General features: G+C 43.7%; 2 protein-coding genes across 3 annotated transcripts in view; one reads left to right on the top strand and one right to left on the bottom strand.

Moving 5' to 3' along the window:
• The window catches only part of EFNA2 (ephrin A2), a 233,092-nt gene that overhangs the window by 133,179 nt on the left and 81,376 nt on the right, over positions 1 to 18,537 (bottom strand). The gene's annotated exons all lie outside the window — the stretch shown is intronic.
• LOC146074518 (uncharacterized) lies at positions 1,793 to 4,455 on the top strand. The gene is made up of 2 exons (XM_083182696.1): positions 1,793 to 2,210; positions 3,063 to 4,455. The coding sequence occupies exons 1-2, from the start codon at positions 1,794 to 1,796 to the stop codon at positions 3,633 to 3,635; spliced, it is 990 nt and encodes a 329-aa protein (XP_083038822.1). The 5' UTR covers position 1,793; the 3' UTR covers positions 3,636 to 4,455.

The following is an 18,537-nucleotide window of genomic DNA, read 5'->3' as shown; positions in this document are numbered from 1 at the left end:
CCATGATGTTAAAGTCTAGGTCACAATGGGGAAACTATAGCATAAGATAAAGAAATGAAGTCAGTTAACAAGCCGAAAATGGAATGTATACCAGCACATTTATTTTTCAGTCTTTAACACAGACACTTTACTAAGCCAGCATTAAGCGAAAATACTGTAAAATGCTGTTGTTAAATACACACATGCGAATATGACCTTCATCCTGTACACGTCCCTGTGCGGATGTCTCTTAATTTTAAACAGCTCAACTCGTACAACAGACCTGCATTTTAATCAACACAGCCTTGTTCTGTGCATTATTGTAAAAGGTCTTATGCTGGGTACACACCAGGACGACTAGGGCACGATTCTGTCAATTTAGATCCAATTCCGACCGGTTGTATGCAGATTGTGTGTATTATCGTGTGTTTTTGCCATTTATTTGATCCGATTCCGATCCAATGCGCGTTCACGCCGCTCGTTTGGTCGCATCTTTGGTCCTACGTGCTGCAGGTAGGATCCGTCAATCCCAGGCCGACCGACCGTCAATCGTATGCAGATCGTGAGTGTTTTTTGCCGCCTCCGTCGTCCGTCCGTCGGTGCGTCCGTCGTTTGATCCAGCCTATTTGAGTGGCATTTCCTAAACACTCCCCCGGCGCCATGTTTTTCCACATAGCAAACAGCGCTGGCGCAGCAGTTGGACTCTCCTTCTTGTCTCATCTCCCAGAACAACAACCTGGTATGTTTGCACTCCCAATGCTCTTCTATGCATGCCCACTGATGCCACCAATGTATATAGTGTGTATAAAGCACTGGTTTGGCAACCGTGCACCCGACCATGTCACTTTTGTTTTTTTGGGTGGGCCCCATCTGTGTGTGTATACATATAACCAATGTCCACCATTGCAGTATTCCAAGCACTCCTCTCTGCTAGGCCCCATTCACCTGTGTGTGTGTGTGTGTGTGTGTGTGTGTGTTTGTGTATATATAGATATATATACATAAACCATTGTCCACCATTGCAGTATTCCATGCACTCCTCTCTGCTAGGCCCCATTCACCTGTGTGCGTGTGTTTGTGTATATATAGATATATATACATAAACCATTGTCCACCATTGCAGTATTCCATGCACTCCTCTCTGCTAGGCCCCATTCACCTGTGTGCGTGTGTTTGTGTATATATAGATATATATACATAAACCATTGTCCACCATTGCAGTATTCCATGCACTCCTCTCTGCTAGGCCCCATTCACCTGTGTGCGTGTGTTTGTGTATATATAGATATATATACATAAACCATTGTCCACCATTGCAGTATTCCATGCACTCCTCTCTGCTAGGCCCCATTCACCTGTGTGCGTGTGTTTGTGTATATATAGATATATATACATAAACCATTGTCCACCATTGCAGTATTCCATGCACTCCTCTCTGCTAGGCCCCATTCACCTGTGTGCGTGTGTTTGTGTATATATAGATATATATACATAAACCATTGTCCACCATTGCAGTATTCCATGCACTCCTCTCTGCTAGGCCCCATTCACCTGTGTGCGTGTGTTTGTGTGTATATAGATATATATACATAAACCATTGTCCACCATTGCAGTATTCCATGCACTCCTCTCTGCTAGGCCCCATTCACCTGTGTGTGTGAATAGCAATCTGCACAATAAAATGTATAGTGGTTTTCATAAAAGTTTATTAACATTTTAAATACTTAAAACATAAGAACTAGGTAAACTGGTAACTATAACTATAAAAATTTAAATATGAAACAAAACATGGGTTTTATCTTTTTACAGTCCCAATGTCCAACGCAAAGGAACAAGAGTTTCTTGAAGGGTTTATTGAAAAATATCGTGCACACGAATGCCTGTGGCGAACAAAATCCAAGGAGTATTCGAACAAAATGAAAAGAAACCACGCCTTGGAGGAGTTGGCACGCTACAGTCTTCCATTTCACCCAGAGGCCAATGTTGAATGGGTGAGGAAACGCATCCAGAATATGCGCACGGTGTTCTTAAAGGAACACAAGAAGATGGAGGCTGCAAAGAAGTCTGGTGCTGGAGTCGACGAGATGTATCAAACATCGCTCTGGTACTATGACCGGTTGACATTCACCCTCAGCCAGGAGTCGATGAGGACAGGAGTAGTCCTTATGGTAGAACATGAAAACCAAGAAGTCACGGCGCAGGAGGAGGAGGAGAATTCGCAGTCTGCATCGGTGAGTCTATTTTTTTGGCTATCTAATTGATTCCTCCTGCCAATCCACAGCGCCCTCCCCATTAAAGTAGGCCATGTACTCTTCCCTCACCTGTTTGGCTCGTGCACTCCCTGTGTAGTGTTGTGTTGGGGTTTGCAAGGAGGATATCTGCACTACCTCCTCTGGCAGTTCTTGGTCTTCTTGGAGTGCTGTGCCTGTAGCCCTTTGCTGTGTGGCTTTTCTGCGGAGCAAATTGTGCAGGACACAGCACGCCGTGACAACCCAGTCAATTTTGTCCACCCTCAGGTTAATGGCAGTGTGGAAAATGCGAAACCGGCTTGCCAGGATGCCAAAAGCATTTTCCACAACACGCCGTGCCCTGGATAGCCTGTAGTTAAAGATCCTTTTGTCATGGTTCAACCCCCTTTGCGCATATGGCTTCATGACATGCTCGTGCAGGCCAAAAGCCTCGTCAGCCACAAAAACAAAGTTAAGCCCCTGTTTAGTTTCCTGGACAGACGGCAAGTGAAGGGTGTTCGCTATGAGCCTTTCGTAGAACTTTGTGTCCTTGAAAGTGCCACCATCCGATGCACGGCCATTCCTTCCTACATCCAGGAAGATAAACTCATAGTTCGCATTAACAACAGCCATTAGTACAATGCTAAAATAGCCCTTGTAATTAAAATAGTAGGAACCACTATTGATAGGCTGGGCTATGCGGACATGTTTGCCATCAATGGCTCCACCGCAATTTGGGAAGTTCCATCGCTGTTCAAACTCCTCTGCGATGACTTTCCATTCATTCACGCTGGTAGGGAACTGAAATTAGAAGTAAATAGAATTGATTAGTAAACATGTTCAATTTTTTTACAGCTTGGTGACTACCCACCTGCAACCCCAGACCTATCTGTCCTATCTGAGAATGCATGTACATCGAACGAAGTTCCTACTCCGGCACGCACTCCGCCACCCACCCTGGAACCCACTCCACCACTCCCCCGTGCCAAAAAAATGCGTGGCAAAGGAAAAAAAGGAGAAGCAGCGGCACATGAAGAATTTATGATGCGGGCACATCAAGTCCTGCAAAGAAACCCCGACAAACATGACAACTACTTCACTTATGTGGCAGAGTGTGTTCGCAACATGGCTCCTGACCAGCAACTTACTTTTGAAAAGTTATGCATGGAGTTGGTGTATAATGGCAGTTTAGGGTATCTCAACAGTGGCACTAAAATAGTTGGCATTGGTAGTGCACCAGACACACCACTGTCATTAGAATCACCAGTGCCTACTCCGCCTGCCACCGTAGCAGGCCAGTCGAGCACAATTCCAACACATACCCAGTCAACACCTACACAGCCTTCTCAACCCCCCCAGTACCGTCAATTCTACAGTTCTTTACTGATAGAAGATCCAGAGTGTCCTGTTTTTGAGGATCTGTCTTAAAAAATAGGCTACTTTATCATTTACCATCGACATGGTCTCAGCTGCAGGTATGTGATGGCCACTGCTCACATGGTGTATGGCGCACATCAATGGGGCCGGGACCATTGCATCTGCGCCATGCGCCATGTGGGCCGCAGCCTTTACATATCTGCAGCAGACATCCTCTGCCACACAAGGGCCACAGTGTGTATTTTTGTTTATTTATATGCTGCTACCTGTACCTGCATTACCAGAGGGAGAACAGGATTCTCCTCAATCTGGATAGCAAACTCCATTTATTGCCCTTTTTTCTTTGCCAATAGTATGGGGTACTGTGCGGCAGACATGGTCTCAGCTGCAGGTATGTGATGGCCACTGCTCACATGGCGTATGGCGCACATCAATGGGGCCGGGACCATTGCATCTGCGCCATGCGCCATGTGGTCCGCAGCCTTTACATATCTGCAGCAGACATCCTCTGCCGCACAGTACCTTATCCCTACTGTTGTAAGGGCATGTTCCAGAAGTTACCAGAGTGTGTTTTTTTTGTTTATTTATATGCTGCTACCTGTACCTGCATTACCAGAGGGAGAACAGGATTCTCCTCAATCTGGATAGCAAACTCCATTTATTGCCCTTTTTTCTTTGCCAATAGTATGGGGTACTGTGCGGCAGACATGGTCTCAGCTGCAGGTATGTGATGGCCACTGCTCACATGGCGTATGGCGCACATCAATGGGGCCGGGACCATTGCATCTGCGCCATGCGCCATGTGGGCCGCAGCCTTTACATATCTGCAGCAGACATCCTCTGCCGCACAGTACCTTATCCCTACTGTTGTAAGGGCATGTTCCAGAAGTTACCAGAGTGTGTTTTTTTTGTTTATTTATATGCTGCTACCTGTACCTGCATTACCAGAGGGAGAACAGGATTCTCCTCAATCTGGATAGCAAACTCCATTTATTGCCCTTTTTTCTTTGCCAATAGTATGGGGTACTGTGCGGCAGACATGGTCTCAGCTGCAGGTATGTGATGGCCACTGCTCACATGGCGTATGGCGCACATCAATGGGGCCGGGACCATTGCATCTGCGCCATGCGCCATGTGGGCCGCAGCCTTTACTTATCTGCGGCAGACATCCTCTGCCACACAGTAGCCCGTACTTATTGGGAAAGTTTAAACTGGGTCATACATACTTAAATCTTTATATATAGTGTGTGTTTTTGTACAATATCTTTTATATATGGTATTATAATATATTTGTGTTGACACAATCTATTTACTATTTTACATGTTTTAACCATGAAAGGCCTAAAAAACCTGTTTCTGTCCTAGGCCTAAATTATAAATAAAAATATTTTGTTTGCACAATAAAGTGTACAGTGTATATTTCATCCTTACCTTGCAATACTGGTACTGCAGCACCTTCACAATGGCTTTGCAGGTCTCCGGGATGATGAGGCCCAAAGCTTGCGGGGAGATGAGGGATCCAAACTTTAGGTCAGCAAGAGACCGTCCTGTCGCCAGAAACCTCAGGGTCACCACCAGCCGTTCCTCAGCAGGGATAGCCATGCGATACTTGGTATCCTGCTTCTCGATGTGGGGAGTCACCAGACGCAGCAATTCCTGGAATGTGGCATCATCCATCCTCAAGAAGTTACGAAAATCGTCTGGGTTATTCTCCCTGATGTCCCTGAGCAGTGGCATGTGCGAACGAGTCTGACGCTGAAGTAGCCACTGCTTTGTCCAGCATGATCTTTCTCTCCTGCGCTGGGCTCTCTGACGTCTGAGCTTCAACACTGCATAATAGAGCAGGTACTGTTGCTGGTGACTACCCATCACTGCATTCTCCATAGTGCAGGGTTAAAAGACACTTTGTAATGGCAGGCAAAACAAAGTAATGTGTAAATAGCTATGTCCAGCGTTCAGCAGGTATAAACCAAGCCTCACTAGTAACAAAGCAGAAATACACTGGTTTAAAATGGCTGCTGCTATTCCTATCCCCCTCTGCTAGTCCTCCCCCTCTGCTAGTCCAGCCCCTTCATTCAAATTTCAAAAGCCAATCTGACGACGGTAGCATGTGTTCTTGCAAAAAAACAAAAACCAGCGATCCGACCGTCTTAACGACCATCGCGGGCGCATCGGGATCGGATCTAGATCGTTCCGCCAAAAAACCACAATTTTTGCTAATCGTTTGCTGGGGACTGCCTGGGAGCTCCCGGGAAGTCCAAGGGAAATCGTTCCATGGTCGTCTATCGGTCGTGAACGACGGTGGTCGTCCTGGTGTGTACCCCACATTAGTTAAAACAGAGCTCTGCCAAGCTTGATTTCTGGCAAAACAGCTGTTACTCGTTTCTTCTACTGTAAAATCAGAATTCAGGTATAACTAAAGAGGGGCATACTAAATACACAGTCTGATGCAGAAACTATGAATAGTAAGTATTTTATTTTTTGGACAAGTACTTCCAAACGATTACAAAATCAATGGGTTCCAAGACTAATACATTTCAGACTAGGTCAGGTTATTGGGCCTTTGCCTAGAAGTGACATTCCTCACAATGGGCCTAATTCAGCATGGATTGCTAATTCGAAAATTCACAAACTGTTCCATTATTATTAGAGGCATTTTCTGGATGTGTCAAGTGTGCCCAATCGTTTCTTTGGGTGGGTCTGTGATGTCAGCGATGACGACTTACAGCCTGGCTCTTAAGCAGATTTGTGGTTTGGCTTTTGCAAATTGACTTTTCTATCGCAGGCAACTGCTTTTTACTGTAACTAGCGATCCATGCTGAATTAGGCCCAAAAATAACCATTTAGAAAATGGGTACAAGTGCAGCACTCAGCCAACCACATCCACTTCTAACCTTTTCTGACTAGCCACACCCTTTTATGTCCCAGAAATCAGACTTGCCACCAAAAGACAGTTGGAGCTATTGGGATGGATTATATGGTATATTGCAAAGAGTTTCCTTACATATTCATTTTGAATGCACGTAACTAAGGGCCTAATTCAGTAAGGGCTGCAGTTTTGTGTATAGAGCTGAAAAGCCAGTTGCGGAGCAGTCATCTTTTGAGTCACAGCAGCTGCGTGTGACGTTATGTCTGCGCTGTTCTGACCTCACCCTGCAATGCTGATAATGCCACGTCGCCACTCCCCACACACACTTACACACACACTTGTCAATTTTCAGCAATTTACATTTGTTGCTTAATTAGGCTCTAAAGCTGTGGACACGCGGGCTGATGTGGGGTGCAGGCATCAGCTGGCAGGAAGGGAGGGGGGAGGGACAGCGTGGCGGGGGAAGTGGGGGTCATGCTGCCTCTGAGATAGTAGAAATTGATTTCTACATTCTATTTATACATTCGATTCTGATGCCGTGGGGCCGCACCTTGGGATCGGATCAGAATTGGGTGCTGTATAGCATGGTACGATTTGCACTATGTGCGATTTGATTTTGACAGTATATATATAGTCAAAATCGCTATTGCAAATCGCGCCATGTGTCCACAGTCCGGATATTTGCCTGTGAGCAGACTTGGGAGGAAAAGCAAAGCAAAAAATGGTAGTGCTTCAAAATATATTTCTTTATTTTCACTAAACAAATCAATCATATTAGAAAACTAAAATTGAGAAGAAAGCGCTATTAATGTTGTCTGTAGCTAATATTGGCCGAGCAGACTTCAATACTAGCAATAACATGTGTGTACACGAAGATTAAAGACTATTAAGATTTAACTGCTAGCTTCAAACAAAATGTTTCAAAGACTGAAAAACATAGTAACACTTGATTCCCAAGGTGTAGTATCAAAAAGCATATTAAGCATGTATGGAGGAAAAGGAATGAAGGAGCTAAGTACATGCCTACCACTGATACTAATATGGCCTTTACAGATGTTCTCAATTCACCACTACTGAAGAAGAATATCTAAAAACACACACACAAAAAAAAAAAGTTAAAATCAGACAAGGGGCGGTATGCATCAAATGCTTTTTTGCGCTCAAATGGAAAATGCCTACACATGCACAGACAGACTCCTGAGGCACCACATAGGATGGTTCTCATTGGAAGAGCTGTACTTTGCTAAAATCTTCATACTGTACTACTATAAATATAAATGGATGGATTGAATTCAAAATGGTTCCATCCTTTATTACCCTGCTTGGTGCCACATGCGATATTGTCGTATTGGGCTTGCAGCACGGCGAGTCCCGCAAGGTGACGTGGATTACTGCGCCCGCCACACTATATAAAATCAACTCCCTGCATAGTGGATAGTGGGGTTATGAATAGGTAAAAAAAATCGATTTGGATCGCATCGATATATCGGCCGATATCGCATCCAATATATCGGGCGCTGTGAAACTACACAAGTACCGGTTATCCTATTAGTCCTGATCATTTTGCCGCTATCCAATTGCCTGTTTTTTTTTTTTTTTCTGGCTGAAAAATGTGACGTTATACAAGGTTTTGGGTTGGTCAGTCGCACAGGGCAAAGATTAATGATAGTGGTTACTGAAAGGAGGCCCCCCGTTGGGTATGATAGTTATATTTTGTTGTAGGATCCCAGGGGGTGTGCTACCACTGGACAATTTTATATATAGGATATAGGAAGAAAGCAGATTTGTCTCGATAGTGGTGCACCACAGATTAATTATACGCTTAAAACTTAATAACTTTTATTAAATATGCTAGATAAAAAAAGCTGCGAAAATATGACAATAATACATATAACATGGAACAAAGACAAGTGAGAAAATTTGCAATTTAAAACTAGGGCTCATGCGGCGTCCCTTAGCACACTGTTCCCTTTAATTACAATTTTATTTTGGTTCTGTTTGTTTAGATGTCGTCTTTCCCTGCGTGTCGGCTAATGTTGCCTAGACCACGCCCAGGGGACAGATCTGTTCACAGTATTTTAACCAATATCCCCCTGTCTGTGCACAATATTTTTTAAAGGTACGCAACTGTGGTGATATTGTGTCAATCGGTTTTGATTAACACTACCTTGTTAGGTAAGAGGTAATAACGTACCCAATGCCGCAGCTAAAGGGTGCACACACGATATGGTTCGCCGTTCTTCGGGTTGCCCTGACGAAGAACTGCGAAGCGTACACCGGCCTCCATAGTCGTGCGGCCGCTCACTTAGCTCTCCCTACCCCTGTCTGACTGCATTTCTAGTCCTTTTCAGGACTCTAATGTCTAGCTTAAAACTGTGATTTGCATTGTGATTTTCAGCCTATTGCTATACTTACCTTGTTCCTTGGTGACGTCGCCACCTCACTGGCCAATCCGAGCTGGTGGAGCGGGTTAGATATAGCCCGGCTCACCCGCCTGATACGCACATATACCACCCTGTCTATACCCGTACTACCAACTAACGAGCATATATGAGGTTATTACCCAATGCCATACATCGTGGTACAGTGGTAACTACGGGAGGGAATGTGCTTATATAAGATTGGAAGTGCTACATCAGCCCAGTATACTTGCGTTAAACAGGATTAAGAGTACACACTAGGCCATATCTGCCCGTAATTTGTATAAAATCTTGATGACTGTGGAGGCTCACTATTAAGTGACCTATACGCTACACAGTGACCAAGATAACCATATCCAGTGTGTGCACCCTTTAGCTGCGGCATTGGGTATGTTATTACCTCTTACCTAACAAGGTAGTGTTAATCAAAACCGATTGACACAATATCACCACAGTTGAGTACCTTTAAAAAATATTGTGCACAGACAGGGGGATATTGGTTAAAATACTGTGAACAGATCTGTCCCCTGGGCGTGGTCTAGGCAACATTAGCCGACACGCAGGGAAAGACGACATCTAAACAAACAGAACCAAAATAAAATTGTAATTAAAGGGAACAGTGTGCTAAGGGACGCCGCATGAGCCCTTGTTTTAAATTGCACATTTTCTCACTTGTCTTTGTTCTATGTTATATGTAGTATTGTCATATTTTCGCAGCTTTTTTATCTAGCATATTTAATAAAAGTTATCAAGTTTTAAGCGTATAATTAATCTGTGGTGCACCACTATCGAGACAAATCTGCTTTCTTCCTATATCCTGAAAAATGTGACGCAATCAGGCGATAACACATGGGATCTGGGAAAAGGTCCCGGACCCATGTATTATCACAGGTCTAAAGGGCTGCTTATCAGGGATTATGCTTCGCATGCATGACAGGAAATAAAGCTGTAGCACTGGCAATAAGGAAGTATTAGGCTTATTTTCTCTTAAAGAATAGCACATATATTAGTTTGCACTGTAGTCAGCATGCGTTCTTTAATTACATCTCTAAGCATACACAGCATGTCGCCATAACCCTTAATCATTCTGTGAGATTAGCACAGAAATTTCAGCATGCGCACTTACTGCCACTCATACAAAAGTGATAGTCATTGAGAAATCACTGTCAAGCTGTCAATCATTGTCAGCGACTACGCATAAAAAGTAAAAATGACATGGAGTTGTACTTTAAGTAAACAAATAAAGCTCTACTGGCACCCTGGCAAATTATGAAAGGAAATAAGAGTAGTCAAAAAGTCAAATGTGTTTTAAACCAACAAATTAAAAATGTCAGGGCCTAATTTCAGAGAATATTTACTTAACCAATCAACAGAGATTACTTTAAAACAGTGGTTCTCAACTGGTGGTACAATTAGTAAAGGTAGGTAGTACTTAAATTTGTGTACCACCTATACAGACTTGGGCCCCCAAACAGATCCTCCTGACCTGACAGGAGCAGATGACTTCCATTTTATGTGAAAGGTCACACTGCTGCGGAGAACATATTGATTGGCCCATATATGTTCTCACAGGCTCTATCAGAGGAGGATCATCTGACAGCTGTCTCTACACTGCCAAACCAGAGGCCATCGATGATCGGCAATCTGTCAGGGTATCACTGAAATTCTACGTTTGCAAAAACTTGCAAAAATGTCTGCGAATGAAAATGCATTTGACACGCTCTTGTTGCTAGCATTATTACTAGTGTCTGGAACTCAGTTGGAGACATTGGAACAATTCTGACCAAAGCTCTAGGAGATTAATTTATGTTTGTACACAATTGCATTTTCAATTACGATTTTTTAGGCTACAGAACTGCTAATGTTAGAAAGTAAAGTTATTGCTTAGAAATGACAAGAGGGGCGAAATTTAATAGGGGGCGATTTTTAGGCATGTTTTAAAATCGCTCAAAATCGCATTTTTTTAAATCGCATTATTGGGCCGATTTTTGCATATTTGATGAGATGCGAATTTGCGGCAAAATAGCGCTATAAAATGCGATATAGAGCGATTTTTCAGTGAGGAAAATGTGCGATTTTCAGTCATGAAAATCGGCACATTTTCAGAAATGTGCGATTTTGGTTTAACCAAAAAGTTTAACCAAAAAACCTGCGTGGGGTCTCCCCTCCAGAGCATAACCAGCCCCGGGCTCAAAGAGCCGGTCCTGGTTTCATAAAATCACGGGGCAGAACAAATAGAGTTCCCCTGGATTTTACAAAACCAGCACCAGGCTCAAGGGCCTGTCCTGGTTCCCAAAATACGGGGGACAAAATGATTAGGGGTCCCCCGTATTTCAAGAACCAGCACCGGGCCCAACCAGCCAGCAGGGTAATGCCACAACCGGGGGGAGACTTTTTATACAAGTCCCCCCGGCCAAAGCATTCAGCCCTCTGACCGGTCAGCATGGGCAGGGGTCCTGGGGGAGTGGGAACCCCCCTAAAGAAGGGGTCCACTCCTCCAGAACTTACCTGCCAATGCTGAACCCCGGGGCTGTACTCGATGCCCCTGGGCGGTGGGCATCGAGCTGATACTGGTGTAGAAAAATAGATGAAAAACTATTATCTTATACCGTGGAACTATGAGTCTCAGCAAGCCTCCCCCACATGCTGGGACTTGGAGAACCACAAGTCCCAGCATGCGGGGCATTGAAGGGCCCGCTGGCACTTGTAGTTCCACAGTAAAAGAAATAGTTAAATAAACACACTGACACCCATTTAAAATAAAACTTTAATACATACAAAGCCCATACATACTGATACTTACCTATCTTTGAGCCCGTCGGTAGGTCCCTGGGTCCGGTCCGGGGGCTTGGTTCCGGGGCGGGTCCGGTCCGGGGGCTTGGTTCCGGGACTGGTCCGGGGCTCCAGGGCTGAAGAGTCCGGGGTCCTGGATCTGAAGAAATCCATGGGGGACCTGTGGAGGGAAATCCTACTCACCCAGGTCCTCTGGAGAAGATCCCGACATATTCTCCATCTTCTCCATCTCCGCCGCCGGTACACGCTTGGAATGAAAGGCGCAGAGATGTTTCATCTTCCGCGCCTCTCATCCAAATGATTCTATTGGCCACCTAGCGGCCAATCAGGAGACGACTTTCTCGGCTCCTGATTGGCCGCTAGGCGGCCAATAGAATCATTTGGATGAGAGGCACGGAAGATGAAACATCTATGCGCCTTTCATTCCAAGCGTGAACCGGCGGCGGAGACGGAGAAGATGGAGAAGATGTCGGGATCTTCTCCAGAGGACGTGGGTGAGTAGGATTTCCCTCCACAGGTCCCCCATGGATTTCTTTGGATCCAGCACCCTGGACTCTTTAGCCCTGGAGCCCCGGACCAGCCCCGGAACCAAGCCCCCGGACCGGACCCAGGGACCTACCGACGGGCTCAAGATAGGTAAGTATCAGTATGTATGGGCTTTGTATGAATTAAAGTTTTATTTTAAATGGGTGTCAGTGTGTTTATTTAACTATTTCTTTTACTGTGGAACTACAAGTGCCAGCGGGCCCTTTAATGCGCTGTGGTTCTCCAAGTCCCAGCATGAGGGGGAGGCTTGCTGGGACTCATAGTTCCACGGTATAAGATAATAGTTTTTCATCTATTTTTTTACACCAGTATCAGCTTGATGCCCACAGCCCAGGGGCATTGAGGACAGCCCCGGGCTTCAGCATGGGCAGGTAAGTTCTGGAGGGGGGGGGCCTTCTTTAGGGGGGTCCCCACTCCACCAGGACCCCTGCCCATGCTGACCGGTCAGAGGGCTGAATGCTTTGGCCGGGGGGACTTGTATAAAAAGTCTCCCCCCCGGCTGTGGCATTACCCTGCTGGCTGGTTGGGCCCGGTGCTGGTTCTTGAAATACGGGGGACCCCTAATCATTTTGTCCCCCGTATTTTGGGAACCAGGACAGGCCCTTGAGCCTGGTGCTGGTTTTGTAAAATCCAGGGGAACTCTATTTGTTCTGCCCCGTGATTTTATGAAACCAGGACCGGCTCTTTGAGCCCGGGGCTGGTTATGCTATGGAGGGGGGACCCCATGCAGGTTTTTTTTCACTTTTTGGTTTTAACTCTTTTTTTACACCAGAACCATGCACAGATCTCAATGATCTGTGCATGTTTCTGACAAATTCGCAAGTCAGAATCTGGTCTATTTATTTTGCGAGTTTTAGTAACCTTTAACTAAAACGCGCATCCCATTAAATAGACGATTTGTATACTTTTAATGGGAAAACATCTGGATGCAATTTTTAGTTTAACTAAAAATCGCACCTTTATAAGGTGAGAAATAGCGGGAAAAAATGCTCTTTTTTTTCTAAAATCGCACCCTATAAAATATGCGATTTTCGTAAAATGTCCGAAAACTGAAGTTTTTGCGAAAAAAATCTAAAAAAAAAAAAAACGACCCCTATTAAATTTCGCCCGAGATGTCCATTAGTGCCATCTCAAACTCATTGGTGCATACACATTTGCAGACTATTCGCAAAAACAAGGACCATTGAGGCAGATGTATGATCTAGCGTTAAGTGCATATCCGCACTTAACGCTAGTTAACTGGGGGGGGGGGGGGTTACGTTTTTCATATGTATTATCAGCGCACCTACGAGTGGCACTCAGGGGGCTGTCCCCTGCAATCCCTCCCCAGTAATTAGTAGCCGCTTAGGCGTTAAATCGCCCCAGCTGCTTCACCAGCTAAGGGCTAGCGTTGTCCTATCCCCACTGCTGGGACAATGCTAGCCCTGCTGCTGGCTCTGGCTGCGCACAAGATCTCGCGCATGCTCAGACAGATGTCCGGGGGGAAAGAAGTTTTTTTTTTAAATGCGCATGCGCAGGGCTGCCTGGGGCGCCGATAGGGAGGGCCGGTAAAGCTGGGCATAACGGCTCTCCTTATTGGCAGGAGGGGGGGGGGGGAATACATTCGCCCATAACGGGTGCCCGTTTCTCCTCGTTATGCAGGAGAAGCAGGACCTGTTATTTCTAAAATGTTATGGGGGTAATAATACATCTGCCCCATTGAGGTTTAGAGTTGCCTTATGGCTATGCTGACAGTCTGTGGCAGCGGTAATGCTGGTGCCTTATTTCTGTGTACATGATCGCTGTTGAAAATGGATACTATATTATAGCAGAACTTACTGTGCTGATATAGAACTTCCTACTTTGCCTCATCCCTATTACATAGGGAGTGTTATAGGAAATCTGTAATATACACCATTCATATAAGGTATTTGCAGTGAATGTATTACTGCTGGAGACCCCGTGTGACCTTGGACAAGTCACTTTGTCTCTGTGTCTCAAGCACTAGAATTCGATTTTAGGCTCAGCTGAGCAAGGAAACTGTGACTGAAAAATGTTGTGTATAATAAGTAAACCGGTATGGTCTATATAGAAATAAAACATTATTATCATCCAAAATAACTGCAGCTCCTAGATAATCAAAATATATAACATGTTTAAGCAGTCGTAAAATATATTTATATTCTATAACAGGAAAAAATGAAGAGAGAAACAACAAAGTAGTAGATCCACTGCTTTTATTACAGGCTTCTCGGAATACAGTCTACAGTAGCTCAGGCCCCAAACTCTGCTGGTAATACATAACAAATGCACTGAACTATGCATGATTCCGGGAAACCCAGCGCCTCTGATCGTCTCACACCAGTGATCGTGCTAAACTCTTCAGGATGTCAATAACTCTGCTTTAAATTGGTAAAATAATCAATAGGCTTGATAATGTAGAAAGGCATATAGGAGTCTGCAGAGACCAGAGCCATTAATTACACACACAGAAGTGTTTTTTATCAAACTGAGACTTCAATAACACATTTGCCATGCTGTGTCCTATCAGGTAGTGGGATCTGGCACAGATTCAACATGTCAAGAAGCACACATCCTTCAAGATACCACCTGTGTTACAAGTCTGTATGCACAGGAATATACTGTAGCAATACACAACACTGGCTTCAGGGTACGTTGATGCACGTGTGCTGGGAAAATGAGGACATCACAGGAAAACTATAGTTCTCTTTAGACACATTTGTTGATGTTTTTAGCGCACTCTTCACGTGCTTCACCTGACAGGAACTATTTTACCGCCAGTAAATATTACCATAACAGGAAATAGGATCCATCACATTTAATATGTTATAGCGGAATTAACATTTTAAACTGCAATAATGGCAACAAGCCCATCAAAAAAACATTCATCTTATTTTTAATGCAGTTTTCAGGCATTAGCCGCTGTAATGAACATTAATCGGCGTTAATCTAACACTTATAGTACAATCAGTTCTTCTGGTGTATATCACAATAATGCTATAAACATGAATTATATCACACTAACACAAAATATTTCAAACCACCACAATGATAATATCCTGATTTCTCTTACGTATTATTGTGTTTCCTTTAGGCATATTTTATTGTGCACACAATATACTGCTAAATGCTGCTCAGTTTTTTTGTACTGACAGAACTGTATTCCAGGCCTTATTATCTAGGGTATGGTATTTACAGTTAAATCATTATTACTGTATCAGTAGATATTTCCTTTAAATGTTAAATGAATATTATACTTTTTATTAAGAAAACAATACAAAGGAATACATACGAGTCAGAATTTGAAGGCGGCTAAGAACCACTTGGGTCATTTTGTGTGTCCTTTACATTGCTGATATGCAAGAAGTAGGAAGTCAAAGTACACATCTGTACATACCCATGCTCATGTGCTTATACAGGTTGAACATCATCAATTAACTCTTGTCCCGAAACCTCTATTAATCCAGACAAATCAAATGCTGGGGGATTAAGGTTCGAGTGGGAGGTTTGCAAGGGGCTGCAGGAGGGTTTAGAAGAGAAGAGTAGCGGAAAGGGTTTGGAGTGGCAGCAGGAGGGTTTAGTGAGGCAGAGGGGAGTTGTATTGTGGGGGGGGGGGCTGAGATATGATGCAAGGGCTGAGGCGTGCAGTGCAAAGGGAATTGTGCTGTGTGGGTCATACTACTAGGTGCTGCTAATCCAGCAAAATGTATAATCCTGTATACATGATTACTTCCATGCTGTATCAAAAGTTTCAGAAATACCATAGCAATCGTGTGTACCTTGCAAAAGTATTAACACAGAAAAAAAAAAAAGGACCAGTATTTTACATTACTACCTTTTAGTACAATGGCATTTCCAGTGGAAATTTTCAGATTTAAATCTGAAGCTGCTGCCTCCTTCTGTTGTCAGAGGCTGGGCCGCCTTTTTTGCACAAATCAGGCAGGATGCATCAACCATCACATTCTGCTTCCGATACATCCCGCCACTCTCTGCAAGCTTAATGACGTTTACTTGAAGAAAATCCCAAAGGACAGCTCTTGCAGTGAGACCTGTTCATTGCAATGAGGGAAATTCCAGGTTTATGACTTAAAACCATAACAACACATGCACCTAGTGACACGTGCAATGTGTGCGGTGCTGGTAAGGAAACAATTGGGGAAACGGGAAAGAAGTCCATAGGTTTCTATAGGGCAACACAATATAAAGATGGCGGTGCCCATTGCATCCAGCATCGGAATCTATCGCAATCTGGGGCTTAATTTATATGGTGGCCAAACATAGGTTTTGCTGGATTTTACAGCTTGATACATCCCACCAATTATGATTGTCTATCAGCACTGTCTAATGCTATGTCATGTGCATGTACAACCACCAGTCTGCATGTACAGGACTTCACCCAGTGGGGAATTGGCAATGCTCCACTTAAAAATGTATCTGGGTAAATTAAACCCATGTACCCCAAAACAACACACTCATAGGGGGAAATTTACTAAGATGGGATTTCTATTTCACATGGGATGTTGCTATGGGCAACCAATCAGATACTTGTATCATCTAGAATGTGCTAAATAAGAAGTAGATTGGTTGACCAACATCCCCCATAGCTTCATAGTCTGCCTTCTGTTCTTCTTAAATGTAAAATAAGACTTATGTTTCCTGTAAGATCTGAAGAGCTGAGAAAGAAAATACGTACACCTCTATCCTTACAGCTACAGGTAAGCAACTTCTCTAATGGGTGTTTCACATAGGATAAGCTAAGAAGACCTTGTAGTTGTGTAGGCTATTTATCAATATTGAGAAATAGGCCAAGTACATTATCATTCCTTATCACTGCAAATCACGGCACTAAGGAATGATTTTTAGTATCTAAGTTATGTCCCGACAATGAGCTTCATAGTTAAGTGAGTTATTGCTGTCACTACACTGCCTCCGAACTATATTTTACACATGATTTACTTTAAGTAAATCATGACTTGTAGGACTGAGTGGTACTGTGTGATACTTAGGTAGACTTGTAGGACTGAGTGATACTGTGTGATACTTAGGTAGACTTGTAGGACTGAGTGATACTGTGTGATACTTAGGTAGACTTGTAGGACTGAGTGATACTGTGTGTAACAGTAGCATGGAGATATTATGGAATGCATGTAAGGTTGCCACGTATCTTGTAGAGCAGTAGTTCCCAACTTCTGTTTTCATGTACCCCTAACAGTTCAGGTTTTCCATTTCAACAAGCTGGTGTATCAGCAACTGTCACATTTTTAAAATCCACAGGTGACCTAGAAAACATGGTGGTACTGGAGGACCGAGGCTGGGAACCACTGTGGTAGACAATCGGAAATTCACAATATTTTTCCAGAGATGGAGGGATGTTAACCTGCTATGGGAGATGTTCCAGTAACACAACTGTCATTGTCAACGCACCCACTTGATCTCATGGACTCCATCCCCATGGCAATGCCCCCACCTCCTTTTACTCCCTACCAGCCCAAGGACCAGATCTGCCCCTCCTTACATCCATAAACTCTGAAGTCTCACAGAGGCAAGATCGTCTTTTAAGGTGTCTGTGGGGGTCTGGGGACATTCTAATATTATAATGGTGGTTGCTTGGTGTAGTGAAGTACAGTGATGTAGCATATTGTAGTGCATTACAGTGATGTAGTGTGGGAAGGTAGTGCAGTAATGTAGAACAATGTAGTGTAGGGCACAAATGTATTGCAATGTATAGGGGGGTTAGTGATGGAGTGGTACAGATACTTTAATATGGCTGTGCAGGACTATAGTGTGGCAACTTAGTTTAGGCAATAAAAAGCTCTGGTACAATATGTACTACAGTATTGTAGGTTAGGGAAGTAGTGCTGTGTATATATATATAGGTATTAGTGAAGTAAGGTATAGGTGTCAACCGATACCTAAGCAAGGATTTAATGAGGATACAGTGCAGAGTACGGGGGGCTCAGGGATGAAGTGTAAAGTGAGAACAGAGATGTACTGCAGCATATGATATATGGACCTATATAGTTAGGTCATATACAGTTGGACACTGACAAAAATGTCCTAATTTTAGCTCCGTACACCACCACAATTGATTTGAAATTAAACATTGGAGATGCAATTGAAGTGCAGACTTTCAGCTTTCATTCAGGACGTTGAACAAATATATTGTATTAAAACTTTAGGAATTGCATCAATTTTTATACACAGTCCCATTTTCAGAGGGTCAAATGTAATAGGACAAATGAATCCAGTTATAAATAAAAAAAAATTACTATTTTTTTTTTTAGATTCCTTAGCTGGCAATGAAGTCTGGAACCCATGGACACTT

This window comes from Crinia signifera, chromosome 1 (genome assembly GCF_055691185.1).
Source record: "Crinia signifera chromosome 1, ASM5569118v1, whole genome shotgun sequence".
NCBI classification, from domain to species: domain Eukaryota; kingdom Metazoa; phylum Chordata; class Amphibia; order Anura; family Myobatrachidae; genus Crinia; species Crinia signifera.
This window is presented reverse-complemented; position numbering and strand designations above follow the sequence as displayed.